Source organism: Carcharodon carcharias, chromosome 7 (genome assembly GCF_017639515.1).
Source record: "Carcharodon carcharias isolate sCarCar2 chromosome 7, sCarCar2.pri, whole genome shotgun sequence".
Lineage (NCBI taxonomy): Eukaryota > Metazoa > Chordata > Chondrichthyes > Lamniformes > Lamnidae > Carcharodon > Carcharodon carcharias.
Window position 1 is genome coordinate 66,781,059 of NC_054473.1, and position 22,037 is coordinate 66,803,095.

The following is a 22,037-nucleotide window of genomic DNA, read 5'->3' on the forward strand; positions in this document are numbered from 1 at the left end:
CTAGTGTCACTAATTTTTATATTTGCCTTTGCTCCAAGAGCACCCCATTTGAAAAAATGGGGATTTAATCCCAATAAGTTTATAGTAGATGTACAATTGATATACAAAATTATAACTGCTTGGCAGAACATGTTCTATCGCCTGTATCTTCACTTTGCATTTTTTAAAATGTTGGGTATGCCTGGTCAATTGCAGTCCATAAATAGTTTTGGTGATAAAAAAAAACACCAAAGTGTTGCGCTGTGAGACAAGCAGGTACTTTGGTTTATTTTCCATTGAGTGATTTACTAACCACAAATACGTATTTAAAAAGGACAGGATTCAAGCATGTAACCCTGGAGTGACCCTACAGACTCAATACTCTCAAAATCGTCCAGGGAATTAAGGTGTTCAGTCTGTAACTAAAGTAGGATGGGGTGTTTTTCATGGTTTCTCTTCCCATGTCCTTGTTTATTACTTCTGCTCCTTCCTTCTCTGTTTCACGTTTTCTCCCAGTGATTGATTTATTTCTTCCTCTTGTTTTCAGTTTCCTTTGTTGTCAGTGTAAATTGCAATTGCAAATGGGTGAATACAGTGTACACAGGTTGGCAACTGAAGCAAAAAGTAAGGGGAAAGTTGTGGGATTTAGCAGCAGTTTTGGGGGTTACTGTGCTTTATTGGCATGTCTGGGGGTAGGGGGTTCTGGATACAGTACTATGACAAGGTTTGTTAGCACTGGAATTTGGAATGTTGGGCTTGATTTACTGGGTTATTCTTAGTGCCTGGCAATAATGGAGGTGTCATGAGATTTAACAGCATTGGAAGGGAGTGATGATGTGGCAACATTGGAGAAGATGTCAGAGTCGAGACCAGGGTGGACAAACTTCTCAGCCACATCTGCTTATGGAAATTGAATGGGGGTGGGCGCTATAAATGCTCAGGAAACAAACAATTATATTAAAGATAAATGTTATTACAAATAAGCATAAAAACATTATCATGATAATTATACTGTCATAATGAGGCATTACATACAATAACGAAATCAATTGTATCCTATCTTTCACACCCTCTTAGATTAATGTGCATAATATAGTTGATCACCCCTCTTTACAATGGTATTACAGTGTCACTCTTTTTTTTCTGTCCTATCATGGACAGGGATGAAAGAGAACAGAACCTGTTTCCTTTCCTTACTGTCCATAATCAGTGTGTTTTTGTCTTAAAGGAAGATGTGTGTGTTTCTGAGGTGTGGACCATTTGAATAACCAGCAACAAGCTTCTCATGTGTCTAAATAAAGTGGATTATTTATTCACATGTTCACCTCAAAAATCTAATGCTACATCACTCACTCACCCTGTGTCTCTATCTCACACGCACGCACATGCGTGCGTACATACATACACACACACACACACACACATACACGGAAAAATACAGTTAGAGGGAATAGTGCACTGTTACAATTTATAGACAAAGGGAATAGTTCATAATTGATGTGATTGGCTTGGAAAAAAGAGGTGCAGGCCTGAGGAAGAAAATGTTTTCACTCCTGAAGTGTTGACTAGGTGAATTCATTAGCCAAAGTTGTATACCAGGGGTGTTTCAGGATTCTCTCGAATAGTTGGACTTAAACAGGTCTCAAAGTTAGTTAAAAACAGAAAATGCTGGAAAAACTCAGTTGATCTGGCAGCATCAGTGGAGAGAGAAACAGAGTTAACGTTTCAAGTCTGTATGACTCTTCAGAGCTCTGATGGAAAGGTGGGTGGGGAGGGGTCGGGGAATGGGGCTCTAGCTGCAATGGGCGAAATACTGATGTCTGGAAACTGTGGTGAATGACAATTGCCTGTCAGCACTAGAAGCATATGCCCTAGTTGTAGGGTTACCAGATTTTCAAAAGTCAAAACCGGGACACGTTGAAAAGCCTTGGGAAGGCGAAGGTCTGTGATGGTGAACATGTTGGGCAACCAATGGCAGGAGTCTGCGGGAGAGGCAGTTGACAATGGGGGGTCATGTGATGACATCTCCTGGAATATGTCCAGCCAGAGCTGGCAACCCTATTAAGACAACCACTTAATGAAGATAACAGAATTGAACCAAAGACATTTGTTTCAATGATATTTCCACCTCATTTTCTGTAAAAAAAAAAACTGAACCAAGGCTTTCATTGAGGGACATGTCAGATTTTGGTAGCACTAAGGAAGCAGGATCCCAACATTGAGGAACACTGAAGATCTTCCAGTCTGAAAGAATTGGGAAGAGGAAGGCCAGTGTTCATGAATGTTCAGATGATTATGGCGGTGCGGGAATATTATAGAGGTGACCATAGGATAATGTGAACACCCCACCCCCACCACCCTACCCCGTCCTGAAAAAATGTATGTCATTTCACCAGGTTTTCCATTTATCTTCCCCATGGAAGCTCAGGAACTTTCTGTTCTACACAAAGAAATGAAGCATAAAAAATGAATAGTTCCATCATTGAAAACTTGCTCAATGGAAAGTAAAGCGGAAACTGGAAGAAGCATTGGGCAAGAAGACTGTCCTGCAACTTACTCTCTGACTCCACTGCTTCATCTGATGCAATTACCAGGTATGCATCTTCATCTGCCATGGTTTGCTGTTGTTCCTCATTGCAATCATGATCAAGTCTCTCTTTATGCCAATACATGGCAGCATGCAGCAAGCAAGTACAATTATCCACACCATCCCTGGGCCATATTGCAAGCTCCCTCACTATTCTTCCTTAAACTTCCCAGTAGAAAAGTTTGAATATTTAAGGCATTGCTTTAGCTCCCCAAATATATACCCAGTGTGATCATAGTCTGACTAGATACAGCTCTACTGTATCTGTGTATGGATGTCAATAGTTGTGGTTGAATGTGTCTCCCAGGCCTGTGAAGAGCCAGTGTTCTGTCTTTCCAAGATCTTCATCATATTTACTTGTTTCAGAATAAAAGCAACCTGCAGATTCCTTGGGAAGTGAGCACTGATTCATGATTTTCTGTCAGAAAACTGTACCATGAACAGATTGATGTAATAATAACTCCATTGAGGACTGTCATAAAACTATTGGCAGGCAAAGAAATGACAACATGCAGAATGACTGATGCCTTATGCTTTGGAGAAGCTACTAATGTTGAAAAATCTGCTAATGTTGGTGGTCTTTATTGAAGATGGTAAAACAAGATGGCAGTTACCTGCTTAATGCAGAATACACAGTCTAGAAAGTGATTTCTGCAAAGTCTGTGATAGGGTGCCTGGAAAGTCCCTCTAATCATTGAGAGCAGTTGTGACCTTCATTGCCAGTGGTAGTGCATTGCACATTTTTAACCATGCCTCAGGTCACAGCCTTCCTGTTGAGGCAGAGCCAACATATGCAGTACTCTCTGTAATGCCAAGATAGGTGATCCTGTTCCCTTCAAATAGCACCCTTCTGCTATGACCTCTTTTCCAGCTCCATCCATTCTGTGTAGCCATACTGTTCATTTTTTAAAAATGTTGTGCTGCTAACTCCAAATCTCAGTCTTCCTTTGTGTAATAAATCCCATGGAAGCTCAGGACTCCCTTTTCATTTATAAGCCTTTAGCAAGGTTTTCATACTCCTTAACAAAGTATTTTTGGGGACATTTTTCTGTTTACTATAGTATAACCAATTCAGGTATGAGTCAGATTCAGAGGAATATAATTTATTAATATTTCTGAAGCTGTTTACTCATGTCTAATTAATACCCCAAGCAAAATATATTTTACAGTCTTACTAAGGAGATCATGCAAGGAGAGGAAACAAAATGAATCTGCTGAAATCAAGTGAGAAAAATTGTATTTGGTATATCTGACTTGAGGCGGGTATATGTGCACAAATCATTGAAGCTGGCAGGGCCAGTTGAGAGAGCAGTTTGGCACCAAATTTTAGGAAAGATATGAAGGCTGGAATCCATTATTAAGGAGGTTATGGCAGAATACTGAGAAAATCATAATGGGATCAGTAAGGAATGACCCAGCTTTTTGACTTCAGGATTACTTTTTTTTAATGTTTTGTTCCAACCCTTATTTTAAACAGTAGGGCCCGGATTTTCGCAGAGTCATGGAGACTCTGTGGATACTCCAAAATGGCAGATGGACCCCAGTTCCAGGTCCTGTCCCCATTTCTAGCAGATCCTATTTTCATCAATAGGAAAGATCATGGGCATGACTTACATTGATGGGAAGGTTGCACTCAGCAGGACCATGTGCACTGAGTGCTGAGTTAAAACTGACCCAAGCAGTTACCATAGCTGCTTTTTGACATAACCCTAAGGGCTATTATTATGTCATTATTAATATTTGGCTGCTTTCCACAACCTATCATTATCAGAATAAGGGGTTCCAAGTTCACAGTTTGATTGGCACTTCAAAAAGGTTATTCAAGGATTAGCTGTCTTTGATGTGTGGTTGTAAATACAATTGTTTGTTTTTATAAGGTCTTCAATATGTGAGATTTAAATGTTTTAAATGGATTTCATGAATGGAAGTTATTTTTATAGAGTGAAGTCTGTAATAGATATTTAGAATTTTATTTTATTTCATCTTGACATGGCTCCTGACGTCTGCCTATGATGGATACTCAGTGAGTTGGCATGGAGGGTGTAAGGTCAAAGGGTGGTGGAAGGTTAACATGAGTTGGCATTAAGGCTGCAAATGGGCTACAAGGTGCCTTGGGGTGGATGAGGGCATGAGTTGATATTAAGTTGGCATAAGGGCTACAAGGGGCTATGGGGTGGAGATCATGGGTTGGCATGAGTTGGCATGTATGGGGCATGAGTAGTGGGTAGGGCTGTGAGCAGTGAAGGCTAGAGGGCTTAATATTTAACAAAATAACCAGGACGACATCCCAGAGAGCTGAGGCTGGTCTTTTAAACAACCCGCCTAGGTACTGGGCAGACTTTGTTGCCGCCTCTCATCTGTGTCCTGGGGAGGCAAGCCCAACTCCATCCTGCAGTCAACGAAACCAGGAATGAAGATCCTGCCATTCGGGGGAGTTTCTCCCAAGGTGGGCACAGCAAAGCAGGAAATTTCTCGAGTCCCACTACTCAACTGAGGAGCAAACATTCAGATACTGAAGGCAGAATTTTCCATGTCCATTGGCATCAGGCATCATGGCAGGCGTGAGGGGACAATAAGTTGGGAAGGCCAAAAATTGATGTCATGAAGCCAACTTGTGATCAACCGCTGCACCTGTGAATGGTGGGCCACTTTCCTGCCGCTGGACATCGGGAACTGCATTTTAATATATCTGCATAAGCCCTGCTCACCGGAATCACACCCCCATGTCAAATTTACCTCCCAGGCTGGCAGGAAAACTCACCGGTGCGGAACACATCTTGACAAGTTTGATGTGCAGAAGTTGGGGCTTGCTTTCAGGGCCTTGCTCATCTTGTGGACATCCAAGGAGCAGAAGATGCTGGAGCCCGACAGCAACCGGACCTTGGAGGAACATGTGCATCACGTGCTGTGTGGATCTTGATGGACATGGTTCTGCCGCAAAGCAGCTTATGGAAGGTGGAAGGTCACTGTTGTGAGTTTGCTTTGGGCAGTGTCTTGGCCATGATCTGCAATCTATGATCGCTGAGGGGGTGGAGAGAAAGGTCCACGCTTGACAGGGAAAGAAAGGTGTACTGGGAGGTGGGAGCGGAACGTCTAGGTTTGACTGGGAAAAAAGGTGTACGTGGGGGTGGTGAGTTTGGGAGGGGGAAATGATGATGTCGGGCAGGTGAGGTTGGGAGAGGGGTAATGATGGTGTCAGGGAGGTGAGGTTGGGAGTGGGGAAGGAGGAAGGTGTAACAGGGGAGAATGCGGCAATTGGGGAGATAGGTGTAGGGGGGAGGAAGGTGTAAGGGAAGGAGTTTGGGGGGGAAAAACTTCGAGTGGAGGAAGGAGTTTTGGGGGGGCGGTGGAAGGAGTCCAGAGAGAAGAAGGAGTCCCAGGGAGGAAGGCGTAAGGATGGAGGAAGGAGTAAGGTGGGGGGGGAATGTCCAGGTGAACATGCAAGGGAGAGGTCTGCGGAGTCGATGACTGTTTCCAGGGGAGCAAAATGAGGGTGGGGGCGTGGAAATGGAGGAAATGGTGAGAATGAGAGAGAGCAGAGTGAGCCAATAGGGTGGGAGGGTGAGGCTGCGACAGTAGCAGTAGAAGGGATGGTGAGGGTGGTTGGTGGGGACTTGGAGGCAGACACAGACCCTGGGGGAAGGAAGAAGGAGCTTGGGAGGTCAGTAAGGATGGGAGTGGGATTCTCAGGAAGGTTGGGAATGTGTACGTTCACCTGGACTTCTCAGAAGAAAAAGGGTCTGGCTGGCAGACGACAATGGGGAGGTGGAAAGTGATGCCAAAGCTGTCAACAGTGATGGGGGAAAGGATGTGGATGACTGGGGGAGGGGAAAGGTCAGGGGAGCTAAAGACATACTTCATCAGTACCATCTTGAAAAATCAAAAGTGAAAGGAGCATCATGTTGGACGGGAACAGGTGCTGCATGGGAGTGTGATCAGTGAGTGGGTGGAGATGCAGGTCAGCTCAGATAGACAACTGAAAGAGAACCCTAGCAGACAGCATTGAAAATGATCAGGACATTGAGATGAGTGTGATGAGAGTGCTTGCACGAGACTCCGAAAGGCCCTGCCACACACACACTTCTCTCTCTAGAACTACTCGGAGTCTGGCAGCTGAACTGGTATTGGGGGGATGCAGGGGCAGGACTCGTGAAGCCTGTAAATGAAGCTGAAAGACACCACTACACATTATTCTGTAAAAGTGAATATAATTTCAGATTGTAAAGTGAAAAAATGTGTTCACCTATGCAACTATCTGTGATCAGAATTTCTTAAGTTTTCTAGGCCTTACACTTCTTCTAACTGCTGTTTTGACATCCACAGCAGGGGTGGAGACAGCCTGTGTAATGGTTGGCCCTATTGCCTCTGATGCCTTTGGCATGGCTCCCCTGGAGAGCCGACTTGCTTTGGCTGTTCTCCTGTGGGCCAGCTGCTCCCTCTGCAATTGGAGAGGATGAGGTTAAGGGGGTCACTGGCAAAAGGGACTTGGAGGGAAAGGACAGCCTCTGAGATTCCTGAGTGGATGACCCAGGGATTTTCAGCTGTCACTCCTCCTCCCTTTGGTGCACGAGGGCCCTAGCTTGACTCCTTGAGGGAAGGAGCACCTAGAGAGACATCCAGGTTCCCCATTTCCTTCTCGTGTTGCCACTGCAGGAACTCACCCCTGACTACAGGGGTGCAGGTCTGTGCGCATTGTCATGATTCACTGGGGATAATGCACTGTAACATCAAGCTCCACTGTTCCCCAAGCTGCAACAAATGTGAGAAGTTTGATCAAACCACCAAATTGCCCCAATTCTACCTAACTGTTTAATTTAGGTTAACAGAATATGAGCACCAGGTTTGTAAATGTAATAAGTAAATAACTGTTTATTAAACAAACTTTCTTTAACTGGTGGCAAAAGAAGGAAATATCAATTGCTAATTTCTAACTCTTAACTTAAACTCTACCGCTTCTTAAACCCTATATATATATATATATATATACACTCTGTATCACAACATGGATTTTAAGGGTGAGATAAAACAGTTCAATAGCACCAATCTGGAGTACAGGATTAGATGGGTTGACTTTGATTGATGTCTTTCAAATTGCTTGCAGTTTGTTGTTGATGATATGAGGTGGTCTCCCAGCATTTTCAGTCTGTGGTTCACTGGTTCAAAAAACTTGCTTTTCAATGACCAGAATTTTGACATCGGTATGCGGGGTGGGCCTGACACAACGACGCATAGAATGACACGCTGTGACATTGGGCATGCGTCGCAACGCCACCACGCGTCATTGAGATCTTTCATTCAGCGGATGGAGGCGGCTGCATGCCCACCAAACTGTCAAAGGCCTGTTAAGGCCATTAAAAAAACAATTAAAGTACTTATCAACGCTGCCTGTTCAACCTTAAGGTTGACGGGCAGGCGAAGAGCACAAGCGGCCTTTGTGTTTTTCAGGAAACCTCATCCATGGGTGGGATGAGGTTTCCTGAAGCTTTTATTAATTAAATTAATTAATTAATTAAATAATTCTTGCACAATACATAAACATGTAAATAATTTTTATCTTTCTTTATTAAAAATTCTCAATATGTACTTAATCTCCCTGAGGCAGCTCCGTGCCCCAGGGAGGTTTCTGTGCTAGTGCATGCTCTGACTCTCCCTCTTCCCCTGCCACCCGCACAGGAAACGCTGAGTGCTACTGGCCATGCATCATGCTGAATGGGCCTTAATTGTCCCGCCCACGTAAAATGGCGGCGCTGAGCTGATCCGGGGCAGTGATCGGCTCTGCGTCCGCTCCCGACTGGCCCGCCCGACATTCGCAAAATTCTCCTCAAACCCTGGTCACCTGGTCAGGAGCCAATTAAAATGCTGTTGTCAGGCAGTTCCCCTTAGTCCAGAACCCCTTTCCAGCACCATCCTGTTCTCTCACGGCACCCTATGTTCCAGGATAGCAAAATTGTAGAAATTCTTCATCTTGTTCCAGTGAACACATCTTTCAATTGCAGCCATGGTAGTTTTTAAAGCTACAGTCCAACTTCAAAACCACAGTCCAAGAAAATAAAAAATTATTTTCTTGACAACAATCTAACAGAAATAAAAAGATATGATCCTATATGATTTCCTCATTCTGCTGGAGCAGACTCTCCATGATGTCCACCATCCTTCCCATGGAGACCTCCAAACACATTTGGGCACCACTTCATCAGAGAGCAGGCAGGCAAACCCCTCTGACTTGTGTGCCATTCTGCTGAGGACTTCCAACAGCTCTGCTTGATGTTTCCCAGCCTTCTGCTGACTCTGCATGATGAGTTGGAAGGCCGAATCCAGAGGCTCGTCACCTGACTCAGATCTCACAGATGCTCTTCCCAGCAGTCCTCCTCCGAGTGCCATGGAGCTCGCATGAACCTGCCTCCTCCTGCTGTGGATACATGTCCATGCGATGACCACCAGATTGTGAATCCGAGGCTCCTCTAGATCTAGGTCCTACCGAGGTGCATGTCTCTGAACTAGTGTAGGGTGTGGATAAGTGCTGTGATGGGCCTTCCAGGTTGCATATTTCCATCTCTTCAATATAGGAGGTGTCCTCTTGGTTGGAGGTAAGGATGTGGATGGAGCTGAGGGTGTCAGTCGCTTGGCAGAGCTCCCTGTGAACCAAAGTAGAAATGATTAGTCCATGGAAGAAGAGTTAAAAACAGGAGGGAGAGCACTCATAGTTGCGTGGAGAGAGGGATGATGTGGTGCAGGATCCTCACGTGGGCTCACCTTTGCTGCAGGCATGGTCCATGCCCTCACCAATCAGCACGATAGCACGCTCCTCATAGTGAGTGAGGAGCTTAATGTGGACTACTCCATCCCCGGTCTGGGACCTCTCCTGCTGCTGTGAACCAGCTTCTCCTGCATGAAAACAAACGGAGAGAGTATGAGCAAGACACATAGCATTGCATGGAATGTTTTGTGTGGTAAGCGGAGCCATGAACGTGAGCTCCAGAGGATATGAGCCTGATGGAGATGTGAGGATGTGTGTGAGAGTGAGTGATGATGTCCCTTGAGCTGGCAGTGAGTGAGATTCCAGTGAATGTGTGATTGGCTTGTCGGAGTCTGAGTTTAGAGTGATGAGATGGTTGACTTACCCTGGCGGCACAGTTGAGTTCGTGCATCCTCTTTCTTCACTGGATGGCCGACATCTTGTGGGCAACATTGGCACTGACCACCGCTGCTACTGCTTCCCAAGCCGGATTGGTGATGTTGCTGCCCCTGCTGCAGTCAGAGCGGGAATAGAGGATGTCACGGCTGGCCTCCATGGCATCCAAAAGGCATTCCAGGGACACATCACTGAATCAGGGGGCTGTAGTCTTCTTGTCTTTCAGGGCCATGTCTTCTGTACAGCAGTCCTGGGCTGGAAGCACTGAGTGGTGTGCGCACAGCTGCACTTTAAATATGGTTCCCAGAGTGAGGAAACGGCAAGGTGACGATGTGGCAGGCGAATCATAGGCTGCATGCCACTGACCAGGCATGTTTTCCGGGAATGCATGATTAGTGAGGCGGGATTGGGATGATACGGCACAAAAAGCTACCATTGTGGCCCAATGGTAAAACTTCCTTTTTCCAGCCCGCTACCACATATGGTGCAAATGTAGGATGATTTTGCCCTGAGAAAAAAAAATGGTGGATCAAAAATTTTCAGGGAACGTTTTGAGCAATTTGTGGGTAAAATAGCCACCCAGTTGCTAGGTTGTAATTTTGCAGTGAGGAATTTACATGACCATTTCCAATATAAATGTACTTTCAAAATTTATAATGGCGAAAAGTTGACACAGTTGTGACAACAGGAAGTAAGGTTTTTTGAATAATAGGATTGGTTACAGAAACAAGAATATATGCAGAAAGAGTAATTCCTGCAAGGTTTATGTTGATAAACAACAAGTGATTCCTCGAAAATAAAGGTCAGATTATATTATCCTGACTTACTGCAGTCCTCACTGATAGACCTTTAACAGGTTGTTGCAATTTAAATCAGTGGTATCACAGAATGGTTGAAAGAGAACCGTTATATGTGTATATGCTCAATGATGATGTAGCCAGCACCAGCAAACTAGCGATCTGCTAGGCACAGGACCCATCGTAAAAATGGCATTTATCAGGTCACGAGATAGTCAGATTCTTTCTATTCTTGGAACTGAATTTGGAATACTAGTCTGATCCTGTTACGAGACACACTGGACCTTTGTGTTGATTGTGTTGGCTCATTTTCATAAAAACATTAGTCGTGTCATGTTTTGACCATTCCTCCCAACTCTGTTGAAGAACTGAACAAGAATGATCCAAAATTATTTTTTTTATTATTGTTCTGCTCTATTCTAAACAAAAAGTGTAAAGGTGTAACTGAACATATATGTATATATTCAAGAACCAAAACACTTTAAAACAGATTCTTTTTGTGTACAATATTAATACAACTAATAGAAGGTAACTTATGTTGTGAACTCAATGGCTCTACGGCATATCTTTAATTCATACAATGTCATCATAGTAAATATTACAATGTTAGTTTCTATTGCTAAGGTATCACATTCTCTAACACTAATAGTCATTAACAGTTGATTCTTTAAATGGTCCAACACTTTTTCTACAGAAATACACCACAAACAGTGCTTAGATTAATCTCTTATTTGCATTAAATAATCAGAGGTATAGGAATCACATCTGCCTATTAGGGGGAAAAAGCATCTCAAACAGATAAAACAGTAAGTAAATGACAAACACATCTGTACAATGCACAAATTGATTTCACTGTGGCAACAGTGGGTTAAGGCACAGGCCTGCAAGCTGGAATTTTTTACTGATGTACCCATCAGATTTCAAAAGCTGTGCTGTCTGGAAATACTGAAACAGAACTAGATCCCAATTAACAAGCCAGAGAGGGATGGCAGCTTTAGAGATGTGTTGTTTTTAGCACATAGCAAGTCATGCAGTGATTTGTATGGCAATGTGATAACATATTTTCATACAGATATTGTCATCGTGTGCATTGAGGAACCGTGGAAGAGATTGTTCTGGTAGTAATGCAATTTAAATGCATATACCCTAATTAAAATTGTGGTTAGTGTAAAAGGAAATCATGGTAAATTGAGAATAATGAATGACATGATTGTACATAAATATATTTTGAGTTTTATTATACCACAAATTGTTTACAGAAAATGTAGATGCAAAGGCTAAAACATTGGTGTGGTAAACCCTTAATTTTATGTGTAGCTTGGAGTCCATCGTTGTTCGATTGATCATGTTTGTCAAGTTTATACAAAAATGCATTACTAATTGTATTTAAATTCAAAAAAGACAGGAAAAATACAGACAAATAGCTACAAGTGGAAGTGCCTTGAAATTTGAATCATGAGATGTTTTAGTACCTTGAAATTTTGTTCTACCATACTATCCTAATAACATGAAAAATTAAACATCTTACCACTTCATTAAAAATCTTACAGATTTAATTGGGTATCCTGTTCAAGCAACATGTCTCAAGCTGTGCTATTTTGCCACATGACTTGTGGCTGCAACTGCAATAATTTAGAATTTTATTTCAGCAAATGTTGCACGGCCATCACACATACTTCATATTATATAGAAATTTGTTCTTAATTTGTGCTTCAGTATTGAATGGTTACCGTGATAAAGCCTGAAGGACTGAACATAATTAAAATGAAAGAATGGGGTGAAGATCAAACTTGCAAAGAAAAAAATAAAGTTTTAGCAATTTGGTGTCCTAAAACAATTCACAGAGTTACTAAACTAACCGTTGATGTGTATATATCACTGATTGACCACCGGTCACATGATTCAGATCGAATGTAGGGGTTGGCCTGAGATTATATCATGTGATATACCTGAGGATGACAAACGATTCATTCACCTTTCCAGTGGACTTTTCCTTAGGTCCAGCAAATCAGAGATGACAAGTGGTTCTTCAGACTCTCAAAAGGAGAAGCATAGCACTGTGTTCCCAGGAGATTCCTTTGCAGCACTTCTTGTGGAGAAATGTCAACCAAAAGGCAAGGAGATTTCTTTACTCTAGGAAAGAATTCAAAGCACCTTTCAAGATTAATTTTTAAATACCTTCAACTGAAGATTTTTTTAAGTCTTTAAAACAAGTGATATAAAGGAACTCCTGGACCAGGTTCTGAATAGAAAATAAAATTGTATGCAGTGAGTTACAAGCAATCTCACACCCTTTCTCCCTCATTTTCCTCTTCTGAAAGAGGGCTCATGCCAAAAGATAGTTCCAACAATGCAAACTGCTCTGGTAGAAGCCCAAAGTGGTCCTTGAGACAGTGAGTGCCAGCAATCTATTCTTTTATGGAGAATATGCCCACCAAACATGGTCACCACATTACAGGAAGGATGTGATCACACCAAATGACTTCCACAGTGCGCATTTACACTTCTGAAGCTAATGCCGCTGGAAGTATGCAGTCCAGGAAAATCATGAAGTCAGTCAATGTGCCATTTTGGAGCCCATTGCTGTAGCTAACACCCTCTCTTAACCTGGCATAACTGGATATGCATTAAGCAGCATGAAGGAGCTCCCATTGGCACTATTTAAAGAGATCATCAACTAATTACAGGTTTGCTACTGGTTGAATTCTTCCTACAGTTGCTATAGTACTACAAGTATTTGGTGCTTTCATAGTTCTTTCAAGTTGCAAAAGTTTACAGGGAGTGATGTGACAGGTACTGAAAGAGTTTTTGCTGACTTCAAAAATTCTGCACAAACCAGATATCGGTTCAGTAGTGGGCATTTCCCTTGGAATACAGCGTAACTTGGAGAATGAGCAGAGGTGGGTACGGAAGAGATTTAAGGCAGAGCTAGATAGATTCTTGATTAACAAGGGGGTGAAAGGTTATTGGAGGTAGACAGGAATGTGGGGTTGAGGTTACATTCAGATCAGCCATGATCTTATTGAATGGCAGAGCAGGCTCGAGGGCCCTGCTCCTAATTCATATGTTCATGTATTCGTAGATTGATAAGGAGGTTGCTAGGAATGAAGAATTGTAGCTATGAGGAAAGAGCAAAAAGGCTGAGGTTGTTTTCTTTGGAACAGGGAAGTCTAAGGGTAGTTTTAATTGAGGTGTATAAAATTTCAAGGGGCCTAGATAAAGTGGATAGAAAGGGATAAAAACAAAAAACTGCGGATGCTGGAAATCCAAAACAAAAACAGAATTACCTGGAAAAACTCAGCAGGTCTGGCAGCACGGCGGAGAAGAAAAGAATTGGCGTTTTGAGGCCTCACGACCCTTCAGCAGAACTGGCTGAATCCAAGGAGAGGGGTGAAATATAAGCTGGTTTAAGGTGGGGTGTGGTGGGGGGGTGGGGGGGGGGGGGGGTGGTGTGCATTGGGTGGGGAGAGAGAAGTGGAGGGGGGTGGTGTGATTGTAGGGACAAGCAAGCAGTGATAGGAGCAGATAATCAAAAGATGTCACAGACAATCGTTTAGATAATATCACCAACTTCAACACCTCTGTGTTCTTTTGTCTGTGACATGTGAATGAGGTTCCATGAAAAATGCAAAGGCCGCCTGGGATCTTCGCCTGCCCGCCAACTTTAAGGTTGGACGGGCAGCTCAGTTTATTGTTATAATTGATAGTTAACTGGTCTTAATAGGCCTTTGACAGTTTGGCGGGCACGCAGCTGACTCAGGTGCGCGCTTGCCGAACTGAAAATCTGAATGACATGTGGTTATGTCGGGACGCACGCCCGGCATCACCACGCATCATTTTACGCCACGGCGAGCGAGCCCCACCCCCCCCACTCGCCGAGCTGACGATTCTGCCCCGAGATAATCAATATCACCAGGCTGTTCTGCTATGAAAGACACCACTAGATTAAGAAATTATTTGGCCATAAGCATAAAATTAAGTTTAATCCATTCTTAATTAGCACATTCGTTTAGATAATATCACCAACTTTAATTTTAACACCTATGTGTTCTATTGTACTATTGTCGTTGACATCTTTTGATGATCTGCTTCTATCACTGCTTGTTTGTCCCTACAACCACACCCCCCCCCCCCCACCTCTTTGTCTCTCTATCTCTCCGCCCCCCACACACACACCTTAAACCAGCTTATATTTCAACTCTTTCTTGGACTCGAACGCAAGTTCTGTCGAAGGGTCATGAGGACTCGAAACGTCAACTCTTTTCTTCTCCGCCGATGCTGCCAGACCTGCTGAGTTTTTCCAGGTAATTCTGTTTTTGTTTTATAAAATTAAGGTCCTGATCCCTTTATTCCTTTATAATCACCTTTAGAGGTAATTTTTTGTGGGATAAATCATAAGAACGAAGGACAGGACCTACCAATGTTACTTATTTTGAGCCATTCAACAAAGGTAATGCTGATTTTCATGAAAATCATTAACACTCATATAGGACTGGATTTTACCAAGTGCTCCACTGATGAAATATTCACTGTGATGATTTCAGGTCGGCAACCCAATGTCACCACCCCAGTATTCAATAATACGGAAAGCACATGGGTGCCAAAATAGGCAGCCCACCCACCGTTTTGAAATCTTTAATTAACGAGCATTAAGCTTATTTGAAGGCCTCTCGCAATTTTTTATTGCCTGCTGTATTTTTCAGGCATTGGATGTAAAAGGTTTGGGAGTCTTTAAGCCAGCTAAATCCAGGTGGCACAAGGGTGGGAGAAAAAGCCTGACACCAGGACCATGGTTGATTGTACCAGCTGATTTTGCTGGGGCAGGTGGCAGCACCTGAATGACTATTTAGGAATCTTTTTTGCACCTTCAATGAATAATAAAGACTGATTCTGAAAGCAGAAGGCCTTTACAATTCTAGCCATGATTGCTCAATACATTTGTCTGTTTTCACCACCCCTTCCCCCTGCCCCCCACTCCAGTCCCAACCCTCAACCTGGGACTGGCTTGTAGCTTCTGGGTTTATCTTTACACCACTTTTTGAGTAAGGGTATCACATTTGTAATTCTCCAGTCCTCTGGCACCACTTCCATGCCCAAGGAGAATAGGGAGATTATAGTCAGTACCTCCACAATTTCCACCCTCACTTCCCTCAACAAGCTAGGATGCATCCCATCTGGACTGGTGACTTAGTTACTTTAAGTACAGCCAGCCTTTCCAGTACTTCCTCTATCAATTTTAATTGACCCAGCATCTCAGCTACCTCCTGTTTAACTATGACTTTGGCAGGAATTTCTTCCTTAAGCGAATATAATGCAGCTATCTGCAGAAGTAGTAATCAGTACGTGCCTGTGATGCCCATATGGGAAATAACATTAATAAGTTAAGATTGTGAAGGTGTTTGATAGGTTAGATATAGAGAAGGGGAGGCCAAAACCAGGGACCGTAAATGTAAAATAGTGACTAATAAATTCAATGAGGATTTCAGGAGAAATGTTTATCTAGAGAATGATGCAAATGTGGAGCTCACTACCACGTGGAGTGGTTGAATCAACTAATTTAATACATGTAAGGGCACAAAAGCAAGAAAGGAATAAAGGGATACAATGATAGGGTGAGAAGAAGTAAGATGGAAAGATGCTTCCATAGAGCTTGGACCATGGCCTGTTCTTGTATGTAAAATCTATATAATTCTAGAGAAGTAGCGGTTAAAACTCATGGTAAAGTTCTTGTATGTAAAATCTATATAATTCTAGAGAAGTAGCGGTTAAAACTCATGGTAAAGTGAGAAGTATTTTTCCTGTTTAAGGGAATTTGAACTATGGAAATGGGTTAACCTATAAATGTACACACTATATAATACAAAAAATGTAATCCACACTGCCACTGCATCTTTTATTCCATGGACTTCAACTTTGCTAACAAGCTCATCATGTATCACTTTATTAAACACCTTTTGGAACTCCATATACACCATAACAACCACATTTCCCTCATCAACTCTCTCTGTCCCACACTCCTGAATTTAAATGGTTGTTGTTGATGCTAATCAAAAAGCATGTTGAATGCCTGGTTTATCCTGGATTCTCAAACTTCCAAGAGACAGTATGCATGCATTAAGTACCAACTAAATTAGTCCTTCTAGACATTAATTCCTGGGTTCACACATCAATTAGATACGCTGTGCAATATGCACAGGGAGGAAATGTCTCTGGAAGAGACTTTCCATAAGGTTGTCACCATGATATAAGGAAATAATATAGCAAAATTACAAGTGACAACCCCCGAATATGTAAAAAGAAACAATGGGAGCAAAGGAAATCTGGGGAACTAGAGTTACCCAACAACTTTTCAGTACTGGAAGTGAACAAGTATGGAACAAAGGGGATGATAACCGCTAAAGGCACATGGCAGAAAATGACTGCAGAAGGGGAACAGAGATCATAGAAGGTTAAAGGAAAAATTGCAGTTGTATGGGATTGCACAATAAGAGGGATTGATAGAATCTCCTGCAAGCAGAAATTGAATTTCAATGGGAACGCTGCTTCCCAGAACATAACAGCATAAGAAATAGGAGCAGGAATAGGCCATTCGGCCCCTCAAAACTGTTCCACCATTCAATAAGATCATAGCTGATCTGCCCCAGGCCTCAACTCCTCTTTCATGCCAGCCCCTCGTAGCCCTGGCTCAGGACTTAATCAGGCAAAAGGATAAGTTTCTGTTCTGAAAACAAACCAACAATGCAGGTAGGTATAGAATGAAGGTCCTACAATGGCGGTTTCAGGAGTTAGGCTCAAGACCGAAGCATTTCTAGAAGGAACAGTTGTACTGATAGGGATGCTGCTCATGGTGGGCCTCATGAAATTTTCTCGGAACTAATAGTTTTTCAGTAATATAAATGATTCAGGCAATGGTGCAAGAGAAATTATGTGGAAGTTTGCTGATAATGCCAAAGACTGCAGAAGGTTGTTGTGGCTCAGCACCCACCAAGTTAATCAAAATGGGAAAAGCTATTGAAGAGAAGAAAACCTACATGTGATTGGGGGAGATGGGGAACCCAGGGCAAAGGAGGTCAAAGGCTTCCTGGTGAGACCTGGACAAGCACTGATGACCCTTCTGGCCCATAAGGAAACCTAAAATAAAATACCTTGCTGGGTCTCGTCTGGCCCACAATTCAGCTCCCAGCTGGTTTAGCCTAACGGAAAGTGTCACTGCTTCCCTGCTCAAGTTCCCAAATAAAATTCCAGATTGGGTCCTAATGATGTCCTGTTAAGGCTCCACTGTCAGAATTGCTGTCTTTCAGATGAGACATAAACCAAGGTCCTGTCTATTCTTTCAGGATTCCATTGCAATATTCTGAGGAAATGCTGAGGATTTCTCCCTGGTGTACTGGCCAATATTTATTCCTTAATCAACATCACTATAACAGGTTACCGGGTTATCATGTTGCTGTTTGTGAAAGTTTGCTGTCCGTGGATTACCACGGCGATTGCACTTCAAAAAGTACTTCATTGGCTTTAAAGCATTTTGGAATGTTTTGAGGTCATGAAAGGTGCTACATAAATGTGAGTCTTTCTTTCTTTTCCATTGTGTGAAAGGTACACATTACCTTAATTTCTGATGTGTGCTCCTAGCGGGCAAAGCTCCCTGTTGTAGGTGTGGTCAGAATTTCCTACTAATATGTTCTGCAATCAAACAGCAAGGGTTGTTTTTTCTCTAATGGGAGTAAAGATTGATGATGACTAATGATTGTTTATCAAGTTGTCATTGTTTGTTGGGCAGATACGATATTCAAATAAATTGTGCATTCACAATAAGTGAAAATGATTTTTTTGCTATAAGGGTAAATGTTTCAAGATAGTGTTGCTGATGCAGAACCTTGTTAAATAGGGCTATAGATCGGACTATCAGGTGCCCAGACCAGGGAACCAGATTCACAATTTTCCTGTTATGAATCACTGGAAAAATGGAAGGGTAATAAAATGAGCATTCTGACCCCACGTACAACTGCTTGAGTCACCACCCCAATGACTCGGGCTTGTCTCCAAAAGCTCTATGCCTAAAATTTGCTAAATAGGCTTCGAGATAAAAGATTGCACAATCCAATCTGGCACGTCAAAGGGGCCCTTTACCCTTATAAGACCCTTTTAAAAAGTATACCCTACAGACGGTTTCTTTTACTGTATTTTGAAGAAAATTCTGATTAATGTATGGTGCTTGGAATTTTAGACACTACTTAAGATGACAGCACAGTTTCACACCTGAAAAGCCCTCGACTTAGAATAGTACAGAATAAGTTCCTTTGATTCCCATTTGATAAGTTCAGTGCTTCACCAGGGCAGGCACTACTCCCAGAGGAGTGGATGGGAAATCAGAGGGAAGATCACTTAGGAAAACTTCTAAACTTCCCAGTTTACTGTTCATATGATGCTATTGCCCAAGGCCAGGTTACCCGCCTGTCCTATTAGTTAAAAAAATTACGTGGCACAAGGGAGTAAAGGGGGAAAGAGGCAAAAATATAAAATAGAGCACAAATAAATAAACATGTTTGTCTTTCTCTAACTTAGCTGCACAGATGATGGTTTCTTTCTGTCAACTCCTTTAATATATCATATACCTTCATAAACACAGAAACTAATGTCATAAAGTTTCATGAACACAAAAAGTAAAATATAAATGGCAAATTGTCACTCTTCAGTTGCCAAAAATCAAAGTGAATCACTTATGATTTTTGACATGAGCAGATGTGTCATCAAGAAAAATCACCACAACACCATGCAGTTACAGTTAATTGGCACCTGAAGAGCGGTATCCCTGCATATATACTAACACAGCACCTTGGACAAATTAATGGAGTATGGAACCCTTAGTTCATTATCCCCTTTAAATATTAGGTTGACATCCCCTGATAGGTTGACATCCTCTATGTGCCTGGGCGCTGCTACCTCTCTTCCAATATGTATAAATTTCCAACTTAGACTGCCAGTCAATGTTCAGTGTCCAATGGAAATACAGATCCCAGATCCTAAGCAAGATAAAATTAGGATCGCTAATAGGCCAAATCCATTGATACATCAGAAATATGTAAATTAATATAACCTTGGTAATTTTATTTAGAATGTGAATGGGTTGAGGCCACTTTTGTTCACAGCAGTTTCATCAATGAATACAAGGACACTTTTGACCTTCAAATATGTGGGGAGCAAAGGATTAGCACATAATGATTTCATTGTGGGGTTCTGCTGATATAAAATAAATAATTATCTAATCAAAGAACACCTTTTCATTTTTGCATCCAGCCCAACTGCTTTACTGTGAATATTGATGGGTAGTTTGTGTCATTGTACAGTGTAAACCAATGTGTACAGTGTGGCCTGGCAGGAGCTGCCCAGCAGTCCTGGAGCATGCTCAGTGCAGACTTGCAGCCTTGTAATAATTAAAGACCTGTTGGCTCAAGTCACATTGGAATGTAGAAAGGAAGAAATTGTATTCCCTGTATACCGCATGCCACAGGAATTCATTTTCCAACTGAGTAACAACAATTGTTTTCTTTTCTTCAAGTTACCAGTCAACTGACCAGCTTTGGCAGTACAGTCCTCTGAGTCATGTTGGGATTGGGATCATTATTCTGATTGGATTTCAGTTTATTGGCAATGCTGGCAGAAGTAGGAGGTAGTTTGACCACTGCATCCATGAGAGCAGTAGGGCTTGCTGACATGCGTTTGACAAATGTTGTTTTGTCATTCATCGGAGGCTTTGGCAGACGTCTTCGTAGCCAAGGGTGCCTTAAGGCCTGTGCTGGTGTCATGCGTAAGGCAGGATCCCACTCCAGGCAGTGTTTCAGGAAGTCAATGAAAGGTTGGTCGTCACAGCCCTTAAGGGCACTGATCCAATCCCGTTGACCTGGGGGTCCTCGAGTTTTTCCTCTCCGAGATCGTCCACCGTTCAAATGCACCGTGCCATCAGGAAGTGTTACAATAGAAGAATATCTAGGGTAACCCTTAGAGCTGATGAACATTTTGGCCCTTTTGGAACATTCCAGCAGCATTTTAGATGGCATTCCTAATAGTTCCATCATGCAAGCTAGTTGATCTCCCTCATCTTCCCCGGGCAACAGTGGATGGCCAGTCAGCAATTCAGCAAGAATGCATCCCAAACTCCACATATCAATAGCCATCCCATATTGTGCTCCTAGAATCACCTCAGGAGCTCGATAAAAACGTGACTGAATGTATGTGTAGATTTTTTGATGGTCATAACAACTGGACCCAAAGTCAATCACTTTAACTCCACTACGGCCCTGTTGCTTCAACAGGATGTTCTCAGGCTTCAAATCACAATGGATGATATGGCTTTTATGCAAAGCATCAAGGCACTGCAGGATGGAGTGTGCAAATTTACGGACCAGGGGCAGACTGAATCCTTGGAACTTATTCTTTTTGATGAGTTCATAGAGGTTCATGCTTAATAGTTCAAAGGTCATACAGATGTGGTTACGGAAGGAAAAGCTCTCATAGATATGGATGACATTCATGCTGTTGTCCTTGTCTTGCTTCCTCAGATGGTCTAGTATCTTGATCTCCTCTGCTGCTTGCCTATGAAATCTTTTTTCATTCCGTACCATTTTCAAGGCGATGTACTGGTGGAGTTTGTGGTCATAAGCTTTCACCACCTGCCCAAAGCTGCCTTTTCCAATTACCTTGATGACTTCATATCGATAGGCTATATGATCATGTGGCACATACAGGTAAGAGCCCTGCTCATCGTCGTAGCTATTATTATTTGGTGCTCCAATAATTCCCGGCCTCTTTTTAGAATTTGGTCCAACAAAATAGATTTCTGAATAGCTAGCTATTTCTTGTTCCTCGTACGGTGTAAGTTTGTGTATATAGTGTTTCTTTGCCTCCATTGCTGTCATTGGTTCCCCTTTAGGCCTAGTGGAGATGTCATAGGATTTAATAGAACTGGAGCTGCTTTTTAGTTGGATGGAGCTCTCCAGTTTGTGGGAAGGCAGGGAACTCTTATCATTGGCACTGAGACTATTGTTTGGTGTTGCACATGCTGTCAATTTTGGCTCGGTTTCTTCATACAATTCTTGAACTTGGAAGTGCTGATCCCCTCCAACATAAAACTGATCAGTCATGGTACCTGTATAGCCACTCTCCTGAAACAGAAGAAAACCAGATTCCTCTTGTGAATGCTTGAAGCAGTTATCTCAATAACAGTAAACCAATAATGGAAATTTGTTATTAATATCTCTAAATAATTTATTCTGATTTAAGAAGGAAATATGATGCATGATTTTTCTCTCTAAAGCTCAACTCATACAAGACTTATTAACTGCCCCTAAATTTGAGTACACTTGTCAAGTTTTTCTCTCTCATACTTTTGGATAGATGCAAAAATGTTTGTTACCTAACAGGCAATCCTTCCAATCAATGACTTCGAGCCTCCAAAATTTCTGCATCACAGTTATTCATGCTTTTCTTTTTCAACACTGCCATGGTCACTGTGCCTCTGACCTTCATTTGCTTGTTACACACT

The 22,037-nt window shown here is 42.4% G+C and overlaps 1 protein-coding gene across 1 annotated transcript; it reads right to left on the reverse strand.

Annotated features, from left to right (window-relative positions):
- Positions 1-20,061: 20,061 nt before the first annotated feature.
- LOC121279997 (dual specificity tyrosine-phosphorylation-regulated kinase 2-like) lies at positions 20,062-21,636 on the reverse strand. The gene has a single exon (XM_041191628.1). The coding sequence runs from the start codon at positions 21,634-21,636 to the stop codon at positions 20,062-20,064; it is 1,575 nt and encodes a 524-aa protein (XP_041047562.1).
- Between the last annotated feature and the right edge of the window lie 401 nt (positions 21,637-22,037).